The sequence below is a fragment of the Ranitomeya variabilis genome, chromosome 4, assembly GCF_051348905.1.
Source record: "Ranitomeya variabilis isolate aRanVar5 chromosome 4, aRanVar5.hap1, whole genome shotgun sequence".
Classification (NCBI taxonomy): domain Eukaryota; kingdom Metazoa; phylum Chordata; class Amphibia; order Anura; family Dendrobatidae; genus Ranitomeya; species Ranitomeya variabilis.
Window position 1 is genome coordinate 460488929 of NC_135235.1, and position 27043 is coordinate 460515971.

General features: G+C 42.9%; 1 protein-coding gene across 2 annotated transcripts in view; it reads left to right on the forward strand.

Moving 5' to 3' along the window:
- Window positions 1-27043, forward strand: part of LOC143765203 (protein-glutamine gamma-glutamyltransferase E-like) — a 126925-nt gene that overhangs the window by 9368 nt on the left and 90514 nt on the right. The window contains exon 1 of one of the 2 annotated variants that reach the window (XM_077251641.1): window positions 4803-4856. The exons of the other annotated variant lie outside the window; for it this stretch is intronic. Within the exon in view, the coding sequence (XP_077107756.1) occupies window positions 4847-4856 (10 nt within the window). The 5' untranslated portion in view covers window positions 4803-4846. Of the gene's footprint in view, window positions 1-4802; window positions 4857-27043 lie in introns of those variants that run through there. 2 annotated transcript variants of the gene reach the window in all.

Below are 27043 nucleotides of genomic sequence, written 5' to 3' on the forward strand. Positions count from 1 at the left end.
AAGAATCATAGAATCTGAAGGGAACTCCAGCGTCATCATGTCCAACCCCTTGCTCAAGGCAGGATTCACTAAACCATCCCAGAGAGATGTCTGTCCAGCCTCTGTTTGAAGACTTCCATTGAAGGAGAACTCACCACCTCTCATTGCAGCCTATTCCACTCATTGATCACCCTCCCCATCAAAAAGTTTTATTCTAACTGAATGCTGATCCATCTCCACTGTGACAGCCCTTCAGATATTTGTAGACAGCTATTAAGTCTCCTCTCAGTCTTCTCTTTTGCAAGCTAAACCCCTAACTGTTCCTCATAAGACATTCTTTGTTCACCATTCTGGTCTCTCTTGGCTGACTTTGCTAAAGTTGGTTCATGCCTTCTTTTAAAATGTGGTGCCCAGAACTGGACACAGTATTCCAGATGAAGTCTGACCAAAGAGGAGTAGAGGGGGATAATTATTTCACATAATTTTGACTGTATGCTTCTGTTAAATACTCAGCGTCACAAACTGGATAAATGCTCATCGTGGGCACATAGCATTACTATCTCACTGTCTCTTCCTTGCTCCTACCAAAAGAGGTGACATAAGCATTTCTACATCCTCAGGTAGTATAAGCCTAAGTTTATTATCTCACAGAACTTGGCAATTTTCACTTCACACATCTGTCATCTACATAACATACACAGGAAGAAAATCCTATAGAAAAGAACACTACAAGAACCAAATATTAAAACTAGAAATACTTTATTTAGGCAAAGATAAAATTGCAAAGTATAAAGACATAATAGGGATTCACCAAAAAGGTGACACCATAGTAGCCAACAGGTATTCAGTACGAAAACCAGTGTAAAAAGGTGTAGGCCTATTGGTCAGCTCAAAAAGTGCAAATGTATTGTGCACATATTCATATCAATATGTATCTAACACATGGGAAGTAAATCTGAAGAGTGTACATACACTAAGCACGATATACACTCACATAACTGATGACAAGCAGCATCAAAGTGAGTAAAGAGCAGGACCAATGAGGAAAAATAACATGGGCTATCAAATGGGTTACCTGAGGGACCGTGATGCCACCCACCCCAACACACGTTTCGGCGTAGTGCCTTCTTCTGGGGATAGAATAGGATTTTCTATCTTTGTGTACTGAACTGGTGAATTATATCCTAGCACCCTTGATTTCCTAATTGAGGTGATCTTATGGTCTGGTGTATATGATAACATACACAGGGAAGTTTTTCCTCAGACATTGTGTTCCTCCATTGTCTACCTCATGAACCAGCCTCACTAACCGTCACTGCATTCACTTTGCAAATATGGCTGACAGACACATTACACAGTGATTGGTATTATACCTCAGATGTGATGTCTGCAGTTTCTCATAGTTGTGGTGTGATATGGTAACTCTGAGGAATGTATGACAGGAGGAGCAGTACAAGGACAGGCATTTTACATGGATACATTTTATATGGATCTTCAGTCTGATTATTATCCACAGCCTTTAAAAGCTGGTAACATCAGAGACCCCTTAGTGTCCGGTGACATGTATAAATGTATACATATGACACTGCCTACTGACTCATTCACCAGAACGATCCCACAAATGGAATAAGGATTTGTAATAAAACCATATTCACAATGTTAACCTTTTGGTGTATAACCACGGTTATATATTAGACTATATATTATGTGTACTGGGGGGCCATAGCTCAGAGTTATTGATCTGAGTTGTAAGTTACCCATACCTCCCCACTTTTAAAGAAGGGAAAGAGGGACAAAGTTTGCAAATTTTAGGACACACCCAGTTCACAACTTGTCACACCCATATCCACGCCCCAACCACACCCATTTAGCACTGCTGATCACACTGTTTCATAAACAATAATTATAAACAGAAAAAAATAAATTTATATACAAGTAATGAATTAAAGTATTAATGCAAACTTGGTAATATTTCTTTTAAATTAGAAAGCTGCACAATACATAAAAGATCCACTCTATTAGATAAAATATCTTTAACAATATTGTGCTTTTGGTTAATGGGAGGAATTAGAGAATAGTTGACTTACTGTTCTGCATATCTGCTGAAATCATGAGAAGCATTACCCTCACCTCTCTCAACAGTGAGGTCAAATTAAGCAGAATGACCGGCAGGAGCGTCTATAGCCACAAATTGGCAACGGGCAGAACAGGCAGGTAGTTAACTACTTGCATGTGAATTATTAGCCCCTTAAGAAAAAAAATGCAAAGGTCCTGGATGGATAATCCCAAATAACCAAGATCACCTTTGCAATAGATGATAGGATAGATAGGTTAGAAAGATGATAGGATGGAAAGATAGATAGAAGCGAGAATAGCAATACCAGTGTCCCTGCTCTCTCCTGCTTCCACTGCCGCTCATTAAGCTCATGAATATTCACCTAACAACCAGGAAGCAGCAGAGTGAGAGCGTGGACACTGGTAAGATCAATGCAGCTATTCTATCTATCTATCTATCTATCTATCTATCTATCTATCTATGTATCTATCTATCCATCTATCTATCATCTGCTTATCATCTAGCCTATCATCTGTCTATCCTATCATCTGTCTATCGCCATGTAGCGCATACGTTTTTGAGCTAACAAAATGTATGTGTGGCACCCCAGGAGTTCGGGTACCACAGTAGTGCTGCCTTCCTCTCGGGGAGGGTAGTGCTATGTCTGGAGACAAGTGACATTCCCTTTGGCAGGTTATCACACACACAACACCTTCCAAATCCAGGCCAGGAGGAGGAGCTCAAAACCCTGTTTTAGGGCAGCTTCCCAGGATAAAGATCCTGGTTTGGAGGCGGAGTCAGTTTAGTCTGTACAGAGAGTCTGTGAGCGAGGACAGACAGGGACGGAGCACAGTGGAAATACAGGACTTCAGGAGGCTACGAGTAGTCATCCACCTAGTCAGTGCGCAGAATCCAGGTACCGGGAGCCCGAGGCTTTTGTGAAGTACTAAGACACAGAGCAGAACAGGGGGGCAGAGGATTACATGGACTTTGCCCATATTCACCTGTGGTACAGCAGCACCTTGGAGCCTGGAGTCTCCGTGAAAAGATCCCAGTAAGCACGGCTCAAGCTGCCTACCATACAGGTACCTGTCCCAGGACAGGGGAACGAATTAGGACTTTGCTAGGAACACTTAGTGGCAGCAGGGACCTCAAGTTACAGCAAGCGCAGAGTGGAAGGCCCCCAACATGACTTGCCAAGGGGATTCTGCTTGTCTCTGGACTGCCTGGACTCCTAATGTACCTGTTGCTGGTGTCCTTGACTGTGGCCTACCATCTGCAGTAAACCCGGTAAAGACTTACAACTTGTCTCCTCTATTTATTCTCTGGCACATACCATCATCTCTGCCACACACTATAGGATCCCTGGGGACCCTGCTTCACCTGTGGGAAGTGTAACATCTGTGCTGCTACAACATCTCCCAGGGGACCCTTTTAATGCAGCGTGGTCCAACACTGACCGAACACCACAGGTGGCATCACAAAAAACTTTGAACATTTTCCCCTTTAACATTGAGGCCCAGGGCCAGAGACCGGGTCGCAGCCACCGTGACATCCCCCTTGCGACCGGACCCGGTACCGAGTACCCCACTTGCCTGCGCTCAAAAAGGGCTTAAAACGCCACTTTTGCTGTCAATTACAACGAAAATCATTAACGTTTCCTTTGTAATAGACAGCAACAATGCAATGTGAACCTACCCTTAGGCTCTATTCACATTGTGTTTTCGGCAAATGTCAGTTGATCCATCAGGATCTTATGTCTGGAGCCCTAAAAATAGGATTTTATCACAACTTGTGAAGAGGCTTATTAAGGCAGACAGTCACTTTGTGCTCTGTTTGACCTCATTTTTGCCAGTGTCCACCTTTCTGAGGCATGCACAAAAACATGGTTGACTGTACTTTTGCGCCCACCTCAGAAATGTCAATACCGCCAAATTGGAGGTCAGAAAATTCCAGTTACACAAAAACATAGATATGTGTTATATACTGCATGGGCTGTGTTATATACTACGTGGCTGTGTTATATACTGCGTGTCTGCTATATACTACATGGCTCCTATATACTACGTGGCCTGTGCTATATACTATGTGGCTTCTATATACATACATATTCTAGAATACCCGATGTGTTAGAATCGAGCCACCATCTAGTTATTATTATAATGCTCCTTAGGGTATGTTTCCATGAGGCGTATTTGCTGCGGAATGGATGCTGCGTACATCAATAGATGTGCCCATGTGAGACAGATCTCCCTACAGTCAGGCTGCTGGTGGTCACACAAAGCTGCTCCCTGTCTATCTCCTCCCCACCCCACTTCACATTTGTATTAATATACGTTGACTTTGTGTTGTGTGTGTTGAACCTTTCAGTCCTTGCTCTATTGATATAATTTTGCACTTGGTTACCTTTAAGTTTATGGTTGTCATATTTTGAAATACAATGATAAAATTCCCGGCTGCTAGTGTGAGTATTTTTGCATTTTGATTTGTTGGTACTCTGAGGTGTTTTTCCTGGTGTGAAGAGCTTTTGGTAACATTTTATATAATCACTCCCCTCACCTTTTTATGACATCATTTAAGGGATACAGGCATTTCCCCCCAAAGCAGAGAAATGTTGCGGGATGGCTAGGGTGAAGCCCCATATTTTTGTGAATTTTAAGGCCTTAGTTGATATGTTTTTAATATTACACTCAGCATATGATTTATTTTCAGGGCTGCCAGCGCAGTATGAGGCTCAGAGGCCAGGTGAATATGGGGATCTAAGCTGGAATTGGTGAAGCTTCTGCCATCTCAAGAACTGACAATTTTATCATGTTCAACTGTAAGAACCTGCAAATTGTGTGAAGCGTGCTCCGTTTTCTATTGATAACCACACCTGATTGTGAGCAGATTTCTGGTGGTACTGGCAATAGCCATCCCATAGCTTCAAGAAATTTTGTGACTGTCTTTTTTTTTGCAGTTTGGGAGCACATCAGAGTCTTAAGCTTTGTTTATTACTAATGTGGCGCCCCTAGGGGAATTTGCCACAAAAATAGTTATTGACACCAAATACAAATACTAAAATAGCAAGACTGCACTACCATCTCCGGCCAGAAGGGGGAGCTCCAGAGACTCCGCTTGATCCATTCTGGTCTGAGAAAAGGACTGGCAGTTGGGTCGAGGAGCTGAAAGTGAGAGGTCGTATAGCTGAACTCCTAACAGCCCTATGACGGATTATAGGCCCGTAGTACCCATAGTAGGAAAAGAGGAATAGAGAAAAAGGACATTGTGAGAACCGGGTAGCAATAATCACTATCCAGAATAGGCGCAGAGACGGATACCGGATCCGTGGCTATATTCATTATATATAATACAGCAACCGGAAGGACGTGAGGTGATATCAGCTTCACCAGGGTAAGACGCAGCAACAGACACAGAGTTCAGCGGTACTCCCAGAGGGGGTAAGCTGACAAAAAGGACTCGGGTTGTCCGTCGAACCAGAGCACAGAAGAGACAGATTGGGTCGGCAGCCAGTTCACATACAGCAGCAGGGCCATACAGAAACTGCGCATAATAAGAGGTGAAAACCCTGATAGGGTCAAAGTAATTCAGAGTGCTCATACAGACTCCGGTGACAGTACTGATTGCAAATCCCTTTTTGTTGAAGTAAACTGGTTAAACGTTTCAGCGCCTCAGTCTTTCATTTGGACAATAGCCATCGATCCAGGATCGGGGTCATCACAGATGAGATGACCTGCTGCTGATCAAGTAAGTGTCTGTTCCTTCATGATATCCCTTACACTGTGCATCGCCTGAGGCCACAGCACCGGGTCAAGCCACTAGTGACATCCCCCTCAAGAGACGGACCTCATTGATCTGGTGCTGGGTACCTCGGTCTCCCGGGCATCACACTAAACTTTGAGTTTTTTAAATTTTTTTATATAATCATTATGCATAAACATCTATAATAGAAAATCCAGGGATGAGGGATTCACTAAACCAAATTTACTTGACATGCAAGCAATTAAACAATTTACTTATATGGAGCTTAATCGATTCTGGCTACAACTTTGATGCTACATTGTAGGTTTGCTGCTTTTTAAACCTTGTCATACCCAGGTTGTGCCAATAGCTAGGTTGGTTTGCTACATCTGCAAGCTATTTATATAAAAAATAATAAAAAATAGGCTTATTTTGTTTTTGCTATCCTTATCAAGCATGCATGTTGTGGTGGGTTCATGGTGACAAACGCGTTCAATTACATAACTGTTTCACTTGCCATACTGAATAGTTGATCTACCATTGGTTATCTCCTTTAATCCCCTTTCTCACTCCAAGGAGATTTGCACCTTAAAAACCAGGCCAATTTTTTACAATTCTGTAAAATTCCAGTGTCACTTTGAGGTAATACAGGTGCTTCTCACAAAATTAGAATATAATTAAAAAGTTAATTTATTTCAGTTCTTTAATACAAAAAGTGAAACCCGTATATTAAATAGAGTCATTACAGACAGAGTGATATATTTGAAGTGTTTATTTCTGTTAATGTTGATGATTATGGCTTATAGCCAATGAAAACAACACAGTCATTATCTCACTAAATTAGAATAATTAACAAAACAACACTGGCAAAGGCTTCCTAAGCATTTAAAAAGGACCCTTAGTCTGTTTCAGTAGGCTCCACAATCATGGGGAAGACTGCTGACTTGACAGATGTCCAGAAGGTAGTCAATGGCACACTGCACAAGGAGGGTAAGCCACACAATGTCATTTCTAAGGAAGCTGGCTGTTCACATAGCACATTAATGAAAAATTGAGTGGAAGGAAAAATGTGGTAGAAAAAGGTGCTCAAGCAACCAGGATAACCGCAGCCTTGAAAGGATTGTTAAGAAAAGGTCATTCAAAAATTTGGGGGAGATTCACAAGGAGTGGACTGCTCCTGGAGACATTGCTTCAAGAGCCACCACACAGATGTATCCAGGACATGGGCTACAAGTGTCACATTCCTTGTGTCAAGCCACTCATGACCAATAAAAAATACCAGAAGTGTCTTACCTGGGCCAAGGAGAAGAAGAACTGGACTGTTGCTCAGTAGTCCAAGGTGTTGCTTTCAGATTAAAATACATTTTGCATTTCATTTGGAAATCAAAGTCCCAGAGTCTGGAGGAAGAGTGGAGAGGCCACAATCCAAGCTGCTTGAGATCTAGTGTTAAGTTTCCACAATCAGTAATGGTTTGGGAAGCCATGTCATCTGCTGGTGTAGGTCCACAGTGTTTTATCAAAACCAAAGTCAGCGCAGCCATCTACCAGGAAATTTTATGCTTCCCTCTGCCAACAAGATTTTTAGAGATGGAAATTTCATTCTCCAGCAGTACTTGACACCTGTCCACACTGCCAAAAGTAGCAATACCTGCTTTAAAAACAGTATCACTGTGCTTGATTGGCCAGCAAACTTACCTGACCTTAACCCCATAGAGAATCTATGGGGTATCGTAAATAGGAAGATGAGAGACACCAGATCCCACAATACAGAAGAGCTGAAGGCTGCTATCAAAGCAACCTGGGCTTCCATAACACCTCAGCAGTGCCACAGGCTGATCACCTCCATGCCACACCACATTGATGCAGTAATTGATGCAAAAGGAGCCCTGACCAAGTATTGAGTGCATTTAATTGACATACATTTCTATAGGCCAACATTTCAGATTTTAAAATCGGTTTTAAGCTGGTGTCATAAAGTATTCTAATTTACTGAGATAATGACTTTTGGGTTTTAATTTGCTGTAAGCCAAAATCATCAATATTAACAGAAATAAACACTTGAAATAGATCACTATGGTTCTAATGACTCTATATATTATGAGTTTCACTTTTTGTATTGAACTGAAATAAACTAACTTTTTGATTATATTCTAATTTTGTGAGAAGCACCTGTAACTGATTCTGAGTTTGTTTGTTTTTATTGTGACATATTGTACTTCATGATAGTGGTAACATTTCTTCTACATAACTTATTTGGGAAATAAATGGAAATTTAGCAAAAATTTCGAAAATTTCGCAATTTTTAAACTTTGAATTCTTATGCCCTTAAATCAATGTCTCACAAAATATTTCAAACATGTCTACTTTACATCAACACAATTTTTTAAACAACTTTTTCCTTAGGAAGTTATAAGGGTTAAAAGTTGACCAGAGCGAGTTCTCCTTTTTCCAACAACACTATTATAAACAACTGCACCCCTCAAAGTGCTTAAAACCACAGTAAAGAGGTTTTTGTTAAACCTTCAGGTACTTAACAGAATTTTTTGAAATGCTGAAAAAACTGTTACTTTAGATCCAAAAGGGGTTAACTAGTGGGACAGTTTCATAGCTTGGGTCGTTCTGGACTCTGCAATGCCAAATATGTGTACTTTTATAGTGTGTATATGCATATGTGTGTGTGTGTGTGTGTGTGTGTGTGTGTGTGTGTGTGTGTGTGTGTGTGTGTGTGTGTGTGTGTGTGTGTGTGTGTGTACTGTATATACAGTGGGTACGAAAAGTATTCAGACCCCTTTACATTTATTTTTCTCATTAATGTACACTCTGCATCCCAACTATGTGGCTGGGCAATATACTACATGGATGGGCAATATACTACGTGGCTGGGCAATATACTTCCTGGACATACATATTCTAGAATACCCGTTGCATTAGAATCAGGCCACTGTCTAGTATATATATATAAACCTCCCGGCTGTCACTGTCAGAGATCCTCAGCTAACACAGTGCAGTATGCTGCCACCAGTTCCTTGTTCGATTTACAAGCCCCGTCTGACGACAAGCTTATATCGGGTCAGAAACCAACCCTAGGGTAGCATATAATATAACCAACTGAGCATGCGGACATGGGGATTTGTGAATCGAGAAAAGAGCAGCTAAAGATTAATTTTAGATTTAATCGCCAAAAAGGCGCACTAGAAAAATACAGATATATACTAGAACAAATATAGAGGTATACAGTCAAAAGTGTAGTACAAGGGTAGGGTACAGATAGGTTACAATTACCGTTTTATGTAGCATCTGACCACAGAGAGGCGCTGATGGATCGCAGGTCCAAATCTTAGTTACGTGGTTCCCTTCGCTGTGTCAGGTAACAGGGCCCCTGCCAGTAGAACTAAGTCCAAAATGAGGAGCTGCCTATAATCTCCTCAGCTGCTCCCTCCCACAAGCTGCACCCACCCATGGGCTGGGCCACCTCCCTCCTCCCATTTCTGAGAGCATGATTTTCCAGGCAGAACTGTGGATGGCCTATAACTTTTCACCTGAAGCTCTGACTGGAATGGCGACAGCGCCAATAGGTTCTGCTGGAGAAGGTGAGACCAAATACATCTACCGTATTTAGTTCCTGGTAGCTATGCTTTGCAACTCAATAACACAGGGTTCTAGAAGCGGCTGTATGGGATGGGTTTGTGGGGGAAAAGAATGCAGATTCTGATTATGTGCTCGGCTAGGCTCAGAGATATTGCATTCTGTTGTTATAGGTCATTTTTTAGATTCCATATCTCCTCTCCTTGCACTGGTTAGCCTGGGAGCTGTAGTGCCACAATGGCAGCCTGAGTTAAACAAAGAAAGCCAGTTGGCTCCTAGCCGCACAAAATTTCACACCCTTGTGATAATTTCTGGGGACACAGTCTATAGCATTCAATCCCCACTAGAGAGAGCTTCAAAAGACTTATTGCTTGGGTTAATTAAAGAAAAACAATGAATAGTCTTGTGGAATCCCAAGGGTGGGGCTGAGTTTGGGAGCATGCAATCTGGGGCAAAATGTATCTGACAGGGCCTTCCATCAGATATCAAAATGATATCAATTAGATATGATTTTCCCATATCTCACAGGTGCTTCTACTCAATACTGAGCAAAGGGTCTGAATACTTATGATCATGTGATATTTCAGTTTTTCTTTTTTAGTATATTTGCAAAAATTACCTCATTTCTGGTGGGGGGTTTCAGTCAAGATGGGGTGCAGAGTGTACATTAATGAGAACAAAAATGAACTTTTTTGAATTTACCAAATGGCTTCAATGAAACAGAGTGAAAGGTTTAAAGGGATATGAATACTTTCTGTATCCACTGTATGTATGTATGTGTGTATGTGTGTATATATATATTATTTTTTTAACTTTGTCCCACTGTGGGACTTTAATTTTTTGCAGGCTGATCACGTGTATAGTATGGGGATGCAGCAGCATCTTTATGCCATACAAACTGTCAGCACTGCAATGACAGACAAAGTGGTTGATCATACTCTGAGCATGATCAAGCAACTTTGCGCGCTCTGGTGACCGGGATGTCGTCATGATGACATCGGGTCACCATGGCAATGATCGGGATCTCCAATTCTAGGGCAGAGAGGCTGTCTTCCCTCTGCCTGCTCCCGAAATGCTGCGATTGCATGAGTTTGACCGCAGCATTTAGGGGGTTAAAGTGCCGGGAGTAGTGTGGGATGGCTCCTAGCTCTGAGTGCAGGATGTTAGTTGTCAGAATCAGCTAACACCTGGCGACAGCATCAGTGTTCACAAAATCGCCGGGACGTATCCATACGTCCCAGGTCACAAGGACATATGGATACGTCTCAGGTGGGACAGAGTTAAAGGGTTAAAAAATGTTCCTGTGCAGAGATTACATTGCCCCTGCTGTGTACTGTGTAATGGCTGATTATACCACATCTCCTTGGAAGGGAATGAGGGTTGGGTGTATAAGTATACAGACATTACAGCATAGAATCACAGCTGATTCTTTCTGTGAGGTAAAACATTTATGTGCTGTTTTTAACCCCTTAACGACTAGGGGAATTTCAGTTTTTGATTTTCTGTTTTTTGCTCCCCTTCTTCCCAGAGCCTTAACTTATTTATTTCTCTGTCAAAATGGCCATGTGAGGGGCTTGTTTTATGAAGTGACAAGTTGTACTTTTGAACAACACAATTGAGTTTAACATATCATGTACTGGAAAATGGGAAACAAATTCCAAGTGTGGTGAAATTGCAAAAAAACTGCAATCCCACAGTTGTATTTTGGCTTTTGTTTATTTTATACCATGTTCACTATATACTAAAACTGACTTGCCATTATGATTCTTCAAGGTCATTATGAGTTCACAGACACCAAAAATGTCTAGGTTATCTTTTACTTAAGTGGTGAAAAAAATAATTCCAAAATTTGTTAAAACTAGAAAAAGCATTTTCCTAGACTAGTCATGTTATTTTTTTTTGTGATCTGGGGCTGGGTGAGGGCTTTTTTTTTTGCGCAAAGAGCTGACATTTTCATTGATACTATTTTGGTTTAGATAAGATCTTTTGATCGCCCGTTAATTTAATTGCAATGTAGCGGCGACCAAAAAAAAAAGTAATTCTGGTGTTTTAAATTTTTTTCTCGCTAAACAATTTAGCGATCAGGTTAATTCTTTTTTATATTGATAGATTGGGCGATTCTGATCTCGGTTAAACCAATTGTGTATATTTGATTTTTTTAATTTTATTTTGAATGGGGTGAAAAAGGGGTGAACTTGAACTTTTACATTTTTATTTTTATAATATTTAAAAAAAAAATTTTTTTTTATTTTTTGCATGCTTCCATAGTCTCCAGGGGAGACAAGAAGCTGCACTGCTGCAATCACCTTGGCTACATACAGACGATCAGATCGCCTGTGCGTAGCAGAAATGTTCACTTGCTATGAGCGATGACCACCGGGCAGCATTCATAGCAATCTGGCAAAGACAACCATAGAGGTCTATGGGCAGAATAAAGAATGTGCTTCTGGTAAGCGCGAGTTAAATGCCACTGTCAGAGATTGACAGCGGCATTTAACTAGTTAACAGCCGCAAGTGAATCGCGATTTCACCCACAGCAGTTGCAGGCACATGTTAACTGTATAGATCAGCTGACATGTGCCCAGAAAAGTGAAGGCTCAGCTCCGGAGCCTGCACCAAAGGCCAGAGTCAGACTAAGCCTATAAAAAATCGGTCCAAGTCTCCCTGCCGAGAGTTGCACGAGTGTTCTCCATATGGTCGTCCGTGTGTAATGCATTTGCAATGCAATGTTGCGATTTTCTCCCACCCATTTATCCGTATGGCATCCGTATGACATGCATATGACTACATTTGTAACTGATTTTTCCCCATTGAATTAAATTGCTCAATGGCTTGAAATGAGGAAAATGTGTGCATATTTGTCTCAAGCTAAACAGAAGGTCCGTGTGGTGTCCGAGTTTTTCTCACACCCATAAGCTTCCATTGGCGAGTCTCGGACGATATGCGCGTACAATCGTAGCTTGCTGCGAATTTACACGCACGTCGAATCCGCCTGAGAAAAAATATGGTCATGTGAGCTGCCCCACAGATTAACACTAGTCCAAGTGCTATGCAATGTTTTTTCGCATAACACTCATCCGTATTCTATGGTAGTGTGAGGCCGGCCATACAGGGAAAGTCTGATGTGGGGTACTATTATGCCCAACTTCGGAAAGGGGTTAAAAAATGTTTTACCTCACAGGAAGAATCTGCTCTGATCCTGTGCTGTAATGTCTGTATACTCTTTTGCTTCCTCCCCTGCCCAGGAGCTGTGGTATGATCAGACCATGTCCCTGTACGGTCAGACACGGCCATTACACAGTACACAGCAGGGGCACATTTATAAGATTATCTCAGCACAGGAATATTTTATTTAAACACATCCAATTGTGGAAATTATTATTATTCCAAGATCTATTGATTAACATGAACTTTTATTTGTGGGAAAACTCCTTAAAGGAGACCCTGGGAAGGGATGGCTGATGTTTTTGAGTGAGCCATTGTACACCAGTGTAGACGGATGGTGGTTTTAGAGGCTAGTGGTAAAGGCTAATGCTGCACTTATTTGTGCACATGGGCATATGTGTGGAGACATGTACAGGTGCATCTCACAAAATTAGAATATCATCAAAATGTTAATTTATTTCAGTTCTTCAATACAAAAAGTGAAACTCGTATATTGGATAGTCATTACAAACAGAGTGATCTATTTCAAGTGTTTATTTCTGTTAATGTTGATGATTATGGCTTACAGTCAATGAAAACCCAAAAGTCATTATCTCAGTAAATTAAAATACTTTATAACACCAGCTTGAAAAAATGATTTTAAAATCCAAAATGTTGGCCTACAGAAATGTATGTTCAGTAAATTCACTCAATACTTGGTTGGGGCTCCTTTTGCATCACTTGTGGCATCAATGTGGTGTAGCATGGAGGCGATCAGCCTGTGGCACTGCTGTGGTGTTATGGAAGCCCAGGTTGCTTTGATAGCAGCCTTCAGCTTGACTGCATTGTGGAGTCTGGTGTTTCTCATCTTCCTATTTACAATACCCCATAGATTCTCTATGGGGTTAAGGTCAGACCAACACAGTCATACTGTTGTTTTTAAACCAGGAATTGGTACTATTGACAGTGTGGAAAGCTGCCAAGTCCTGCTGGAGAATGAAATTTCCATCTCCAAAAAGATTGTCGGCAGAGGGAAGCATGAGGTTCTCTAAAATGTCCTGGAGATGGCTGTACTGACTTTGGTCTTGATAAAACACAGTGGACCTACACCAGCAGATGACATGGCTCCTGAAAGCATCATTGAGGCAGCACGGTGCTCAGTGAATAGCACTGCAGCCTTGCAGCGCTGGAGTCCTGGGTTCTAATCCCACCTTGGACAACATCTGCAAGGAGTTTGTATGTTCTCCCTTTGTTTGCGTGGGTTTCCTCCGGGTACTCCGGTTTCCTCCCACACTCCAAAGACATACGGATAGGGAATTTAGATTGTGAGCCCCAACGGTGACAGCGATGATAATGTGTGCAAACTGTAAAGCACTGTGGAATATGTTAGCGCTATATAAAAATAAAGATTATTATGATTTATTGTGTATACTTCATAGGAAAGAATTGTCTCAGGAGATTAGAAAGAAAATTAAAGACAAACATGTTAATGGTAAAAGTTATAAGATCATCTCCAAGCAGCTTGATGTTCCTGTGACTACAGTTGCACATAATATTCAGAAATTTAAGACCCATGGTACTGTAGCCAACCTCCCTGGACGTGGCCACAGGAGGAAAATTGATGACAAATCAAAGAGACAGATAATATGAATGGTAACAAAAGAGCCCAGAAAAACTTATAAACAGATTAAAGGCTCAAGGAACATCAGTGTCAGATCGCACCATCCGTCATTGTCTGAGCCAACGTGGACTCCATGGCAGATGACCAAGGAGGACACCATTGTTGAAAAAAAAATCACAATAAGCCAGACTGGAATTTGCCAAACTTCATGTTGACAAGCCACAAAGCTTCTGGGAGAATGTTCTATGGACAGAGACAAAACTGGAACTTTTTGGCAAGGCACATCAGCTCTATGTTCACAGATGGAAAAATGAAGCATATCAAGAAAAGAACACTGTCCCTACTGTGAAACATGGAGGAGGCTCTGTTATGTTCTGGAGCTGCTTTGCTGCATCTGAACAGGGTGTCTAGAATTGGTGCAATGAAATCTCAAGACTATCAAGGGACTCTAGAGAGAAATGTGCTGCCCGGTGTCATAAAGCTTGGTCTCAGTTGCAGATCATGGGTCTTGCAACAGGCCCTGACCTAAATCCTATTGAGCATCTTTGGAAAGAGCTGAAACATGACTTCTGGAAAAGGCAACCTTCAAACACAATACAACTGTAGCAGTTTGCTCTTGAGGATTGGGTCAAAATACCTGTCGCGATGTGCAGAAGTCTCATTGACAGTTACAGGAATCATTTGATTGCAGTGATTGCCTCAAAAGGTTGTGCAATAAAATGTTAAGTTAAAGGTACAAAGGGAAAATGAAGCAAGCTCACCGCATTCCAGGTGCACGGAAACTCCGTCCTGATAAGACGATATGCAACAGAAAAAAAAATGGTCTTTGTTCCAGCTCCTTGGGTAAAAATCTTCAAAATTTTATTCCAATAATTAATACATAACAGTAGACATGCTCCAAGACCGCGCCATGTGTGTACACAGGGACAGCAAGCGACGCATTTCGGTCGCAACAGCGATCTTTATCAAAGCTGCTATTCGCTACAAATGACCGATATTTAAATATGAGCTAAACCATTCAATCATTGGCTTTAAATCACATGACATGTAAGGTCCTACAGCAATGTCTATGAACAAACAATACATGAACAATTAAAAAAACAACATACAAAAGAATATGTACAATATAAAACATTATTTATTTATTATGCCAAGATAATAAATCCAGTACGCTTCACGGGTTAGATGCCAATGTCTGACATCTCCACCATGTAATTAATTATTCACTTTCTCCAATCCACAAACTTGCAAGGAAGAAACGTTACAAGCATGCCGCTGAACAAAATGTTTCGCTACTGAAGATATGTTACGAGAAAAATTAATATTAGTACTGTTAGAGATATCATTTAGATGTTCAGCAATGCGAGTTTTTAATTTTCTGGTTGTACATTTCTTGGTTTGAAGCTATGTGGTGTTCATAATTGTAAGATTTCTACGCAAACTTGTAATGATTTGCAAAATTAAAAACACAGCATTAAAGCAGTCTTGTAAAAAAAATTAGAAAAAGGGATTATACAAATTGGATGTTAAATAGAGCCCTAGATAGAGTGGCAACTAAAAATCATGAAGATCTAATTTCTTCTCATAATTCTAATAGCTCAACTGACGAGTCTGTTGCTCATGTCTGCAATATAGTTCCCAATTCTATTCAATCAGGAATATTATAAAAAAATTTCTTCCAATCTTATATGGGGATCCCACAGTTGCATCGATATTGCAAAATGGGCGTAATGTAGTAGCAAGGAATGCACCTACTATAGGTAATATTTTATCTCCCAGTATGTTCATATCTCGTACTTCTCAGGAGACATGGTTGAGTACGAGAAGTAGTTATAAATGTGGAACAACAAATTGTAAAACATGTAAACAAGCTATTAATACTAATTTTTTTTACAATCATGACAAAATCATGACAAAAATGTAATATTAAGAGTTTCAATAATTGCAACACTAAATTAGTTGTATATATAATTGATTGTACTATTTGTAAATTAGCTTATGTTCGCTGTACAACCAGAAAATTAAAAACTCACATTGCTTAACATCTAAATGATATCTCTAACAGCACTAATATTAATTTTTCTCGTAACATATCTTCAGGAGCGAAATATTTTGCTCAGCGGCATGCTTGTAACATTTCTTCCTTGCAAGTCTGTGGATTGGAGAAAGTGAATAATTCATTATATGGTGGAGATGTCAGACATCGGCAGCTAACCCGTGAAGAGTACTGGATTTATTATCTTGGCACCAGATTCCCAGACGGACTGAACAGATGTAATGAAATCATGTATTGTTTGTTCATAGACCTTGTTGTAGGACCTTACATGTCATGTGATTTCAAGCCAATGATTGATTGGTTTAGTTCATATTTAAATATTGGTCATTTGTAGTGAGTAGCAGCTTTGACAAAAATCGCTATTGCGATCGAAACGCGTCGCTGGCTATCCCTCTGTGCACACATGGTGCGGTCTTGGAGCATGTCTACTGTCATGTTTTAATTATTGGAATAAAATTTTGAAGATTTTTACCCAAGGAGCTGGAACAAAGACCATTTTTTTCTAAGTTAAAGGTACCATCATTTCTGTCCAGGCCTATTTCATGAGTTTGTTTTTTTTTAACTCTGTGGAAACATGGTTGAAAAGCAATGTCTGACTTTCGTTTGTTCATATTCATAGATCTTTTATTTATTGTTACTTTTGCCAGATTCAAGTTATTTCTGTGACCACTGTGGGTTTTTCTGCCATTAAACGAGGAATACCAATAATTTTGACCACGTGTGTAGTTCTGAAAAATCTGATTGTACTTGCAGGACACTTGTACAGCACTAGTCCTACATTTCTGGACAGAAATCTGAACTTTTTTTCACACAAATGGGTATGACCCCTTAGGGTGTGTAGTGTGGCTAATGGTCGCGTAGTAGATGAGAGGTATGTAATGCAGATTGCTTGTCTCTGTGATGTAACCCAGAGTATTTTCTCTAGTGCATGAAAGAACTAAGGCTTCTTTCACACTAGCGTCGGGCTCGGCCCGTCGCTGTGCGTCGGGCCGACGTTCCCGACGCTAGCGTGGTCTCCGCCGCACAACGGGGGCAGCGGATGCATTTTTCCAGCGCATCCGCTGCCCCATTGTGATGTGCGGGGAAGTGCGGGGAGGTGGGGGCAGAGTTCCGGCGGAGTTCCGGCCGCGCATGCGCGGTCGGAAAAAGCAGACCGTCGTGAGCAAAAAACGTTACATGTAGCGTTTTTTGCTCCCGACGGTCCACCACTGCACGATGCATCCGTCGCAGGACGGGTGCGACGTGTGGCAATCCGTCACAATGCGTCGCTTCATGTTAATCAATGGTGAAAAAACGCATCCTGCAAACACTTTTGCAGGATGCGTTTTTTCGGCAAAACGACGCATTGTGACGGAATGCAGTTAACGCTAGTGTGAAAGTAGCCTAAGGTTCGTTTGCTGCACCTGCTGTGAGTGATGAGCGAGTCTATCTACCCACATACTGTACCTCACCTCTGGGTGTGGTTAACAGCCTGGTGTTTGTCACATGGTCTGTATGTTGGGAGTGAGAAGGCCTCCTGTGTGTGTTTGGCTCCAGACCGAGCCTGTATACTGGACATTACCTCAGCCTGTGTGCCCACAGGCCTGGCGACGCAGAGCCCTGCTATGGACATTTGTATTTTGTTTGCCTGATCTGACGGCTGTTTGTTTTCTGTTTTGCTTCTGGGTTTATGAAGTATTAAACCCACATGAACTTTTAACTGAACAAGCCTCCTGTCTTCCTCCTGTCGCACCCACGTGAGTACAACCCCTACAAGTGCCATTGAGGGAGGTTTTTATGCTCATTGAACATCCCTTAGGCAAAGACTCCACTGTGTATTTTGAGAAGCTTTGTGTTGAGTACGTTGTCAGAGATTAAACTGGTTTAGAGCCTATTATGCATTATTTAGACAACTACCTTTTGTATTGGACTGGCTGAGTCACCCATATGTGCCATTCTTTTACAGAACATGATGTGTAAGGCCAGGACCACATATACGCGAGATACGGCCGAGTCTCGCAGGTGAAAACCCAGCTCTGGCGCCGGCACTCCGGAAAGGAGCGTGCAGCCGCACAGCAATACATGGAGCTGCACGCTCTGCTCCGAAATGCTGGCGCCAGAGCTGGATTTTCAACTGCGAGACTTGGCCATATCTCGCGTATGTGTGATCCTGGCCTAATTTTGGGATTCTGGTAGCCCTTGAAAAAAACTGTAGGCCCGACAGCTGCCTTAAGTTTTTTTTGGGATTGAGTTAGACACTGTGTTAATGGAGTGTCGCCTGCCAGCAGACAAGTTGGAGGATTTTGGGGCTTGCATTCAAGAGTCCCACAAGATGCACTTGCACCAGCTACAGTCATTACTAGACAAGCTTAACTTTGCTTGCCAGGTTTTACCGATGGGGAGAATATTTGCCCAGGAGGTTGACTTGGGCCACCGCATCAGCTTCTCAGCCAACCCATTTCATCCATTCAAGTGCAGGCCAGAAATCAGATTTGCTTATGTGGTTGCAGTTTTTAGAGATTTACATTGGAGATCCATTTGGATGAACAAGGTTATCTCTAACGTAGATTTGGAACTGGTAACAGATGCCGCGGGGTCACTTGGCTTTGACACATACCTTAAAAAAAGTTGTGTGTGGGGGAGTGGCCTGAGGCATGGAGACTTAATGGGTTGACAAAGAACTTGGCTGTGCTCCAATTGTTACCAATTGTTACGGTAGAGGAAGCAAGTCTTTGAGGAATAAGAGTTGTGTTTTAACACAACAATACGATGGAGGTACAGTGCATCCATCATATGTTGGCTCAATCCCCTCCCGGTGGTAAACTTGATGAGGCATGTGGTGGGGCATTGTCTGGACATGAATGTATAGTTGCAGGCATCTCATGTGCCTGGAGTCACTAATTCAATTGCTAATGCTCTTTCTCAGTCTCAGTGGGGTTTGTTTTGAGAGCTGGCGCCTGTTGAAGAGCAGCACTGAGCCAACTTGCCAAAGATTATGGAACCTGGTATGGGATTGCCATTGAAATCGGTCAGAGAATTGGTGACTCCAGGCACTTGAGTGAAATATGTAGCTGTATTGGATTTGTGACATCCGTTGGATGGGGAAAGAGTACTAGTCCAATGGAGAAAGGGTGGTATTGTTACACATGATTGGGAAAGCATCTAATGTAGATGTTTGTCTGTTTTGAGTGGTCACATGGCTGCTTTAGCCTTCATGTCGAAATTTGCGAAGGGGAAAGATGTCACAAGATTTTTGTGGTTTGTATAGTCCAGAGCGGAGTACTAGGTAGCCAGGCAATGTTGGATTCTGGGGGTCACGGGGATGGTGGCCATGCCCAGTGCCTGTGCTTCGGGAACTGTGAAACAGGGATTAAAGTAAAAAAATAAAAAGTAAAACAAAAATTAGAAAAAAGAGTTTGTGACACCAGTTGGAGTGTTCGGCTGTGATATGGCCAGCACTGCAGATGATCCCTGGGGGGTAGGTGATGATGGCAGTGCAGGTGTATAACTCCCCTCCAACTAGGGCTGGCCCCCAGGGATAGTGCTCGAAGTAGATGGTGCAGAATAATAAGGCATGAGACAAGGAAAGTTACTTTACCATTTACTGAAGTCCAAATTCAGTTTCAGAGGATGGAATACATCTTTCACCAGGTATAAAGTCTGCTCTGCACGATGGGAGTTATATCTCTCTGCTGTGATTCAGTATAAACTCCCCGCTGCTTTAATCCCTTCTGGGACAAAGGTTTCCTGGAGTTTGAAACTTCCAGTACAGCTAAGTACTCACGGTGTTTTTTACCCCGGGAACTTGCAGCGTGAATACTATGTGAAGCACGTGTTTATTCTTACACAATCTCTCACTGATTCTCTGTTGCTACAGAGCTCCTGGGAAAAACACTTCACTGCTGGCTATGAAGACCACACAGCATCTCAGCTTACCACCCAACTCTGGAAGTCTGGATGGCCTAGGAGCTGATACCCTGATCCTTCTCAGCACGGTCCCTGGAGGAAGCACATGTCTCTCCTCCCTCACCATTCTCCATTTTCTTTTCCACTGTCCCTTCACAGACTAACTATCCTTCTCCTCACAGTTAGGGTATCTGTGCAAAGCTTTAAGCTTCAGGCAGGGGTAAATTATGTGTGCAGTTGTCCCCAGCAAAGAAAGCATAACTCCCATCATTTGCAATACACATATAAAATAGTACATATGTGACCATTTTGCGGTGACACAGACACAGGGCGACTGTTGTGAATTTGCTTTTTGCTCCCTCTAGTGGTTACTAGTTTTTTGACTCTGGTTTTTCTGTCATTCCTTTTATCCGCACCTGGGTCGTTAGTTAGGGGTGTTGCTATTTAAGCTCCCTGGACCTTCAGTTCAATGCCTGGCAACGTAGTTATCAGAGCTAGTCTGCTGTGCTCTTGTCTACTGATCCTGGTTCCAGTTATATCAGCTAAGTCTGCCTTTTGCTTTTTGCTATTTGTTTTGGTTTTGTATTTTTGTCCAGCTTGTTCCAAATCTATATCCTGACCTTTACTGGAAGCTCTAGGGGGCTGGTGTTCTCCCCCCGGACCGTTAGACGGTTCGGGGGTTCTTGAATTTCCAGTGTGGATTTTGATAGGGTTTTTGTTGACCATATAAGTTACCTTTCTTTATTCTGCTATCAGTAAGCGGGCCTCTCTGTGCTAAACCTGGTTCATTTCTGTGTTTGTCATTTCCTCTTACCTCACCGTTATTATTTGTGGGGGGCTTCTATCCAGCTTTGGGGTCCCCTTCTCTGGAGGCAAGAAAGGTCTTTGTTTTCCTCTACTAGGGGTAGCTAGATTCTCCGGCTGGCGCGTGTCATCTAGAATCAACGTAGGAATGATCCCCGGCTACTTCTAGTGTTGGCGTTAGGAGTAGATATATGGTCAACCCAGTTACCACTGCCCTATGAGCTGGATTTTTGTATTCTGCAGACTTCCACGTTCCTCTGAGACCCTCGCCATTGGGGTCATAACAGTTTGCCAGGCCAGTATTAAATGTTTAATGCATTGCAGAAGAGGGATTATAAGAAAGAAGATTCTGAGTTTTTTTTTTTTTTTCTCCTTCCCCTTTACCTCAGAGTGGCTATGCTTGCTGCAGACATGAATGTCCAGACCTTGATTACAAGTGTGGACCAGCTGGCTACTCGTGTGCAGGGCATACAAGACTATGTTATCAGAAATCCTAGGTCAGAACCTAAAATACCGATTCCTGAACTGTTTTCCGGAGACAGGTTTAAGTTTAGGAATTTCGTGAATAATTGTAAATTGTTTTTGTCCCTGAGACCCTGTTCATCAGGAGATTCTGCTCAGCAAGTAAAAATTGTTATTTCGTTCTTACGGGGCGACCCTCAGGATTGGGCTTTTTCGCTGGCGCCAGGAGATCCGGCATTGGCTGATCTTGATGCGTTTTTTCTGGCGCTCGGTTTACTTTATGAGGAACCCAATCTTGAGATTCAGGCAGAAAAGGCCTTGCTGTCTATGTCTCAGGGGCAGGACGAGGCTGAAGTGTATTGCCAAAAATTTCGGAAATGGTCCGTGCTGACACATTGGAACGAGTGTGCACTGGCCGCTAATTTTAGAAATGGCCTTTCTGAAGCCATTAAGAATGTTATGGTGGGTTTTCCCATTCCCACAGGTCTGAATGATACTATGGCACTGGCTATTCAAATTGACCGGCGGTTGCGGGAGCGCAAAACCGCAAATTCCCTCATGGTGTTGTCTGAACAGACACCTAATTCGGTGCAATGTGATAGAAAAACCGCAAATTCCCTCATGGTGTTGTCTGAACAGACACCTGATTTAATGCAATGTGATAGAATCCTGACTAGAAATGAGCGGAAAATTCATAGACGCCGGAATGGCTTGTGCTACTACTGTGGTGATTCTACACATGTTATCTCAGCATGCTCTAAACGTATAGCTAAGGTTGTTAGTCCTGTCACCGTTGGTAATTTGCAACCTAAATTTATTCTGTCTGTAACTTTGATTTGCTCACTGTCATCTTATCCTGTCATGGCGTTTGTAGATTCAGGTGCTGCCCTGAGTCTCATGGATCTCTCATTTGCTAAGCGCTGTGGATTTACTCTTGAACCATTAGAAAATCCTATTCCTCTTAGGGGTATTGATGCTACACCATTGGCAGCAAATAAACCGCAGTATTGGACTCAGGTTACCATGTGCATGACTCCTGAACACTGCGAGGTGATACGTTTCCTGGTTTTACATAAAATGCATGATTTGGTCGTTTTAGGGCTGCCATGGTTACAGACCCATAATCCAGTCCTGGACTGGAAGGCTATGTCAGTCTCAAGTTGGGGCTGTCGTGGTATTCATGAGGATTCTCTGCCTGTGTCTATTGCTTCTTCTACGCCTTCGGAAGTTCCGGAGTATTTGTCTGATTATCAGGATGTCTTCAGTGAGTCTGAGTCCAGTGCACTGCCTCCTCATAGGGACTGTGACTGTGCTATAGATTTGATCCCAGGCAGTAAATTTCCTAAGGGAAGACTGTTTAATCTGTCGGTACCTGAACATACCGCTATGCGTTCATATATCAAGGAGTCTCTGGAAAAAGGACATATTCGTCCGTCTTCTTCCCCTCTTGGTGCGGGATTCTTTTTTGTGGCAAAAAAGGACGGATCTTTGAGACCTTGTATTGATTATCGGCTTTTAAATAAGATCACTGTCAAATTTCAGTATCCTTTACCGCTGTTGTCTGACTTGTTTGCCCGGATTAAGGGTGCCAAGTGGTTCACCAAGATAGACCTTCGTGGTGCGTACAACCTTGTGCGCATTAAGCAAGGTGATGAATGGAAAACCGCATTCAATACGCCCGAAGGTCATTTTGAGTACTTGGTGATGCCTTTTGGGCTCTCCAATGCGCCTTCAGTTTTTCAGTCCTTTATGCATGACATTTTCCGGAAGTATCTGGATAAATTTTTGATTGTTTATCTGGATGATATTTTGGTTTTTTCTGATAATTGGGATTCGCATGTGGAGCAGGTCAGGTTGGTCTTTAAAATTTTGCGTGAAAATTCTTTGTTTGTCAAGGGCTCAAAGTGTCTCTTTGGTGTACAGAAGGTTCCCTTTTTGGGGTTCATTTTTTCCCCTTCTGCTGTGGAGATGGACCCAGTCAAGGTCCGAGCTATTCTTGATTGGACTCAGCCCTCGTCAGTTAAGAGTCTTCAGAAGTTCTTGGGCTTCGCTAACTTCTACCGTCGTTTTATCGCTAATTTTTCTAGCATTGTGAAACCTTTGACGGATATGACCAAGAAGGGCTCCGATGTAGCTAACTGGGCTCCTGCTGCCGTGGAGGCTTTCCAGGAGTTGAAACGCCGGTTTACTTCGGCGCCTGTTTTGTGCCAGCCTGACGTCTCACTTCCCTTTCAGGTTGAGGTGGATGCTTCGGAGATTGGGGCAGGGGCCATTTTGTCGCAGAGAGGCCCTGGTTGCTCTGTTATGAAACCTTGTGCCTTTTTCTCTAGGAAGTTTTCGCCTGCCGAGCGAAATTATGATGTGGGCAATCGGGAGTTGTTGGCCATGAAATGGGCATTTGAGGAGTGGCGTCATTGGCTCGAGGGTGCTAAGCATCGTGTGGTGGTCTTGACTGATCACAAAAATCTGATGTATCTCGAGTCTGCTAAACGCCTTAATCCGAGACAGGCCCGCTGGTCATTGTTTTTCTCCCGCTTTGATTTTGTTGTCTCGTATTTACCAGGTTCAAAGAATGTGAAGGCCGATGCTCTTTCTAGGAGCTTTGTGCCTGATGCTCCTGGAGTCGCTGATCCTGTTGGTATTCTTAAAGATGGAGTTATCTTGTCAGCTATTTCTCTGGATCTGCGACGTGTGTTGCAGAGATTTCAGGCTGATAGGCCTGAGTCTTGTCCACCTGACAGACTGTTTGTCCCGGACAAGTGGACCAGCAGAGTCATTTCCGAGGTTCATTCCTCGGTGTTGGCAGGTCACCCGGGAATTTTTGGCACCAGAGATCTGGTGGCCAGGTCCTTTTGGTGGCCTTCCTTGTCAAGGGATGTGCGGTCATTTGTGCAGTCCTGTGGGACTTGTGCTCGAGCTAAGCCTTGCTGTTCTCGTGCCAGCGGTTTGCTCTTGCCCTTGCCTGTCCCGAAGAGACCTTGGACACATATCTCCATGGATTTCATTTCTGATCTTCCGCTATCTCAGGGCATGTCCGTTATCTGGGTGATATGTGATCGCTTCTCCAAGATGGTCCATTTGGTTCCTTTGCCTAAGCTGCCTTCCTCTTCCGATCTGGTTCCTGTGTTTTTCCAGAACGTGGTTCGTTTGCACGGCATCCCTGAGAATATTGTGTCAGACAGAGGATCCCAGTTCGTTTCCAGGTTCTGGCGATCCTTTTGTAGTAGGATGGGCATTGATTTGTCGTTTTCGTCTGCTTTCCATCCTCAGACTAATGGACAGACGGAGCGAACCAATCAGACTTTGGAGGCTTATTTGAGGTGTTTTGTCTCTGCTGATCAGGACGATTGGGTGACATTCTTGCCGTTGGCTGAGTTTGCCCTTAATAATCGGGCTAGTTCCGCCACCTTGGTTTCGCCTTTTTTCTGCAACTCTGGTTTCCATCCTCGCTTTTCTTCGGGTCATGTGGAGCCTTCTGACTGTCCTGGGGTGGATTCTGTGGTGGATAGGTTGCAGCAGATCTGGAATCATGTGGTGGACAACTTGAAGTTGTCACAGGAGAAGGCTCAGCGCTTTGCCAACCGCCGCCGCGGTGTGGGTCCCCGACTACGCGTTGGGGATTTGGTGTGGCTTTCTTCCCGCTTTGTTCCTATGAAGGTCTCCTCTCCCAAATTTAAACCTCGTTTTATTGGGCCTTACAAGATATTGGAAATCCTTAATCCTGTATCTTTTCGTCTGGATCTTCCTGTGTCGTTTGCTATTCACAATGTATTTCATAGGTCCTTGTTGCGGCGGTACATTGTGCCTGTAGTTCCTTCTGCTGAGCCTCCTGCTCCGGTGTTGGTTGAGGGCGAGTTGGAGTACGTGGTGGAGAAAATCTTGGATTCTCGCCTCTCCAGGCGGAGGCTTCAGTACCTGGTCAAGTGGAAGGGCTATGGTCAGGAGGATAATTCCTGGGTGGTCGCCTCTGATGTTCATGCGGCCAATTTAGTTCGTGCCTTTCATGCCGCTCATCCTGATCGCCCTGGTGGTCGTGGTGAGGGTTCGGTGACCCCTCACTAAGGGGGGGGGTACTGTTGTGAATTTGCTTTTTGCTCCCTCTAGTGGTTACTAGTTTTTTGACTCTGGTTTTTCTGTCATTCCTTTTATCCGCACCTGGGTCGTTAGTTAGGGGTGTTGCTACCTTCGCGACATGCGCCGTACATGTACAGCGCATGTCGCATCCCCTGCTTTGATGTGCGCTCCGGCGGTGAGCGCACATCAAAGTCGCGACATGTCAGCTGTTTTGAACAGCTGACATGTGCGCGCAATAGCGGCGGGTGAAATCGCTATTCACCCGCCGCTATTAACCTGTTAAATGCCGCTGTCAAACGCAGACAGCGGCATTTAACTACCGCATCCGGCCGGGCGGCCGGATATGACGTCATCGCCGACCCCCGTCACATGATCGGGGGTCGGCGATGAGTCAGGAAGGTAACCATAGAGGTCCTTGAGACCTCTATGGTTACTGATGCCGGCGTGCTGTGAGCGCCCCCCTGTGGTCGGCGCTCACAGCACACCTGCATTTGAGCTACATAACAGCGATCTGATGATCGCTGTTATGTAGCAGAGCCGATCGGGCTGTGCCTGCTTCTAGCCTCCTATGGAGGCTATAGAAGCATGGCAAAAGTGGGAAAAAAAAGTTTTTAAAAATGTGAAAAAAATATTAAAAATATAAAAGTTTAAATCACCCCCCTTTCGCCCCATCCTAAATAAAACAATAAAAAACAAACAAAACCTACACATATTTGGTATAGCCGCGTTCAGAATCGCCCGATCTATCAATTAAAAAAAAGCATTAACCTGATCGCTAAACAGCGTAGCGAGAAAAAAATCCGAAACGCCAGAATTACGTTTTTTTGGTCGCCGCGACATTGCGTTAAAATGCAATAACGGGCGATCAAAAGAACATATCTGTGCCAAAATGGTATCATTAAAAACGCCAGCTCAGCACGCAAAAAATAAGCCCTCACCCGACCCAAGATCACAAAAATTGGAGACGCTACGGGTATTGGAAAATGGCACTTTTTTTTTTTTTTTTTTTAAAGCAAAGTTTGGAATTTTTTTTCACCACTTGGATAAAAAATAACCTGGTCATGTTAGGTGTCTATGAACTCGTAATGACCTAGAGAATCATAATGGCAGCTCAGTTTTAGCATTTAGTGAACCTAGCAAAATAGCCAAGCAAAAAACAAGTGTGGGATTGCACTTTTTTTGCAATTTCACCGCACTTGGAATTTTTTTCCCATTTTCTAGTACACGACATGCTAAAACCAATGATGTCGTTCAAAAGTACAACTCGTCCCGCAAAAAATAAGCCCTCACATGGCCATATTGACAGAAAAATAAAAAAGTTATGGCTCTGGGAAGGAGGGGAGCGAAAAACGAAAACACAAAAACGAAAAAGGGCCGCGGCATGAAGGGGTTAAGCTCCCTGGACCTTCAGTTCAATGCCTGGCAACGTAGTTATCAGAGCTAGTCTGCTGTGCTCTTGTCTACTGATCCTGGTTCCAGTTATATCAGCTAAGTCTGCCTTTTGCTTTTTGCTATTTGTTTTGGTTTTGTATTTTTGTCCAGCTTGTTCCAAATCTATATCCTGACCTTTACTGGAAGCTCTAGGGGGCTGGTGTTCTCCCCCCGGACCGTTAGACGGTTCGGGGGTTCTTGAATT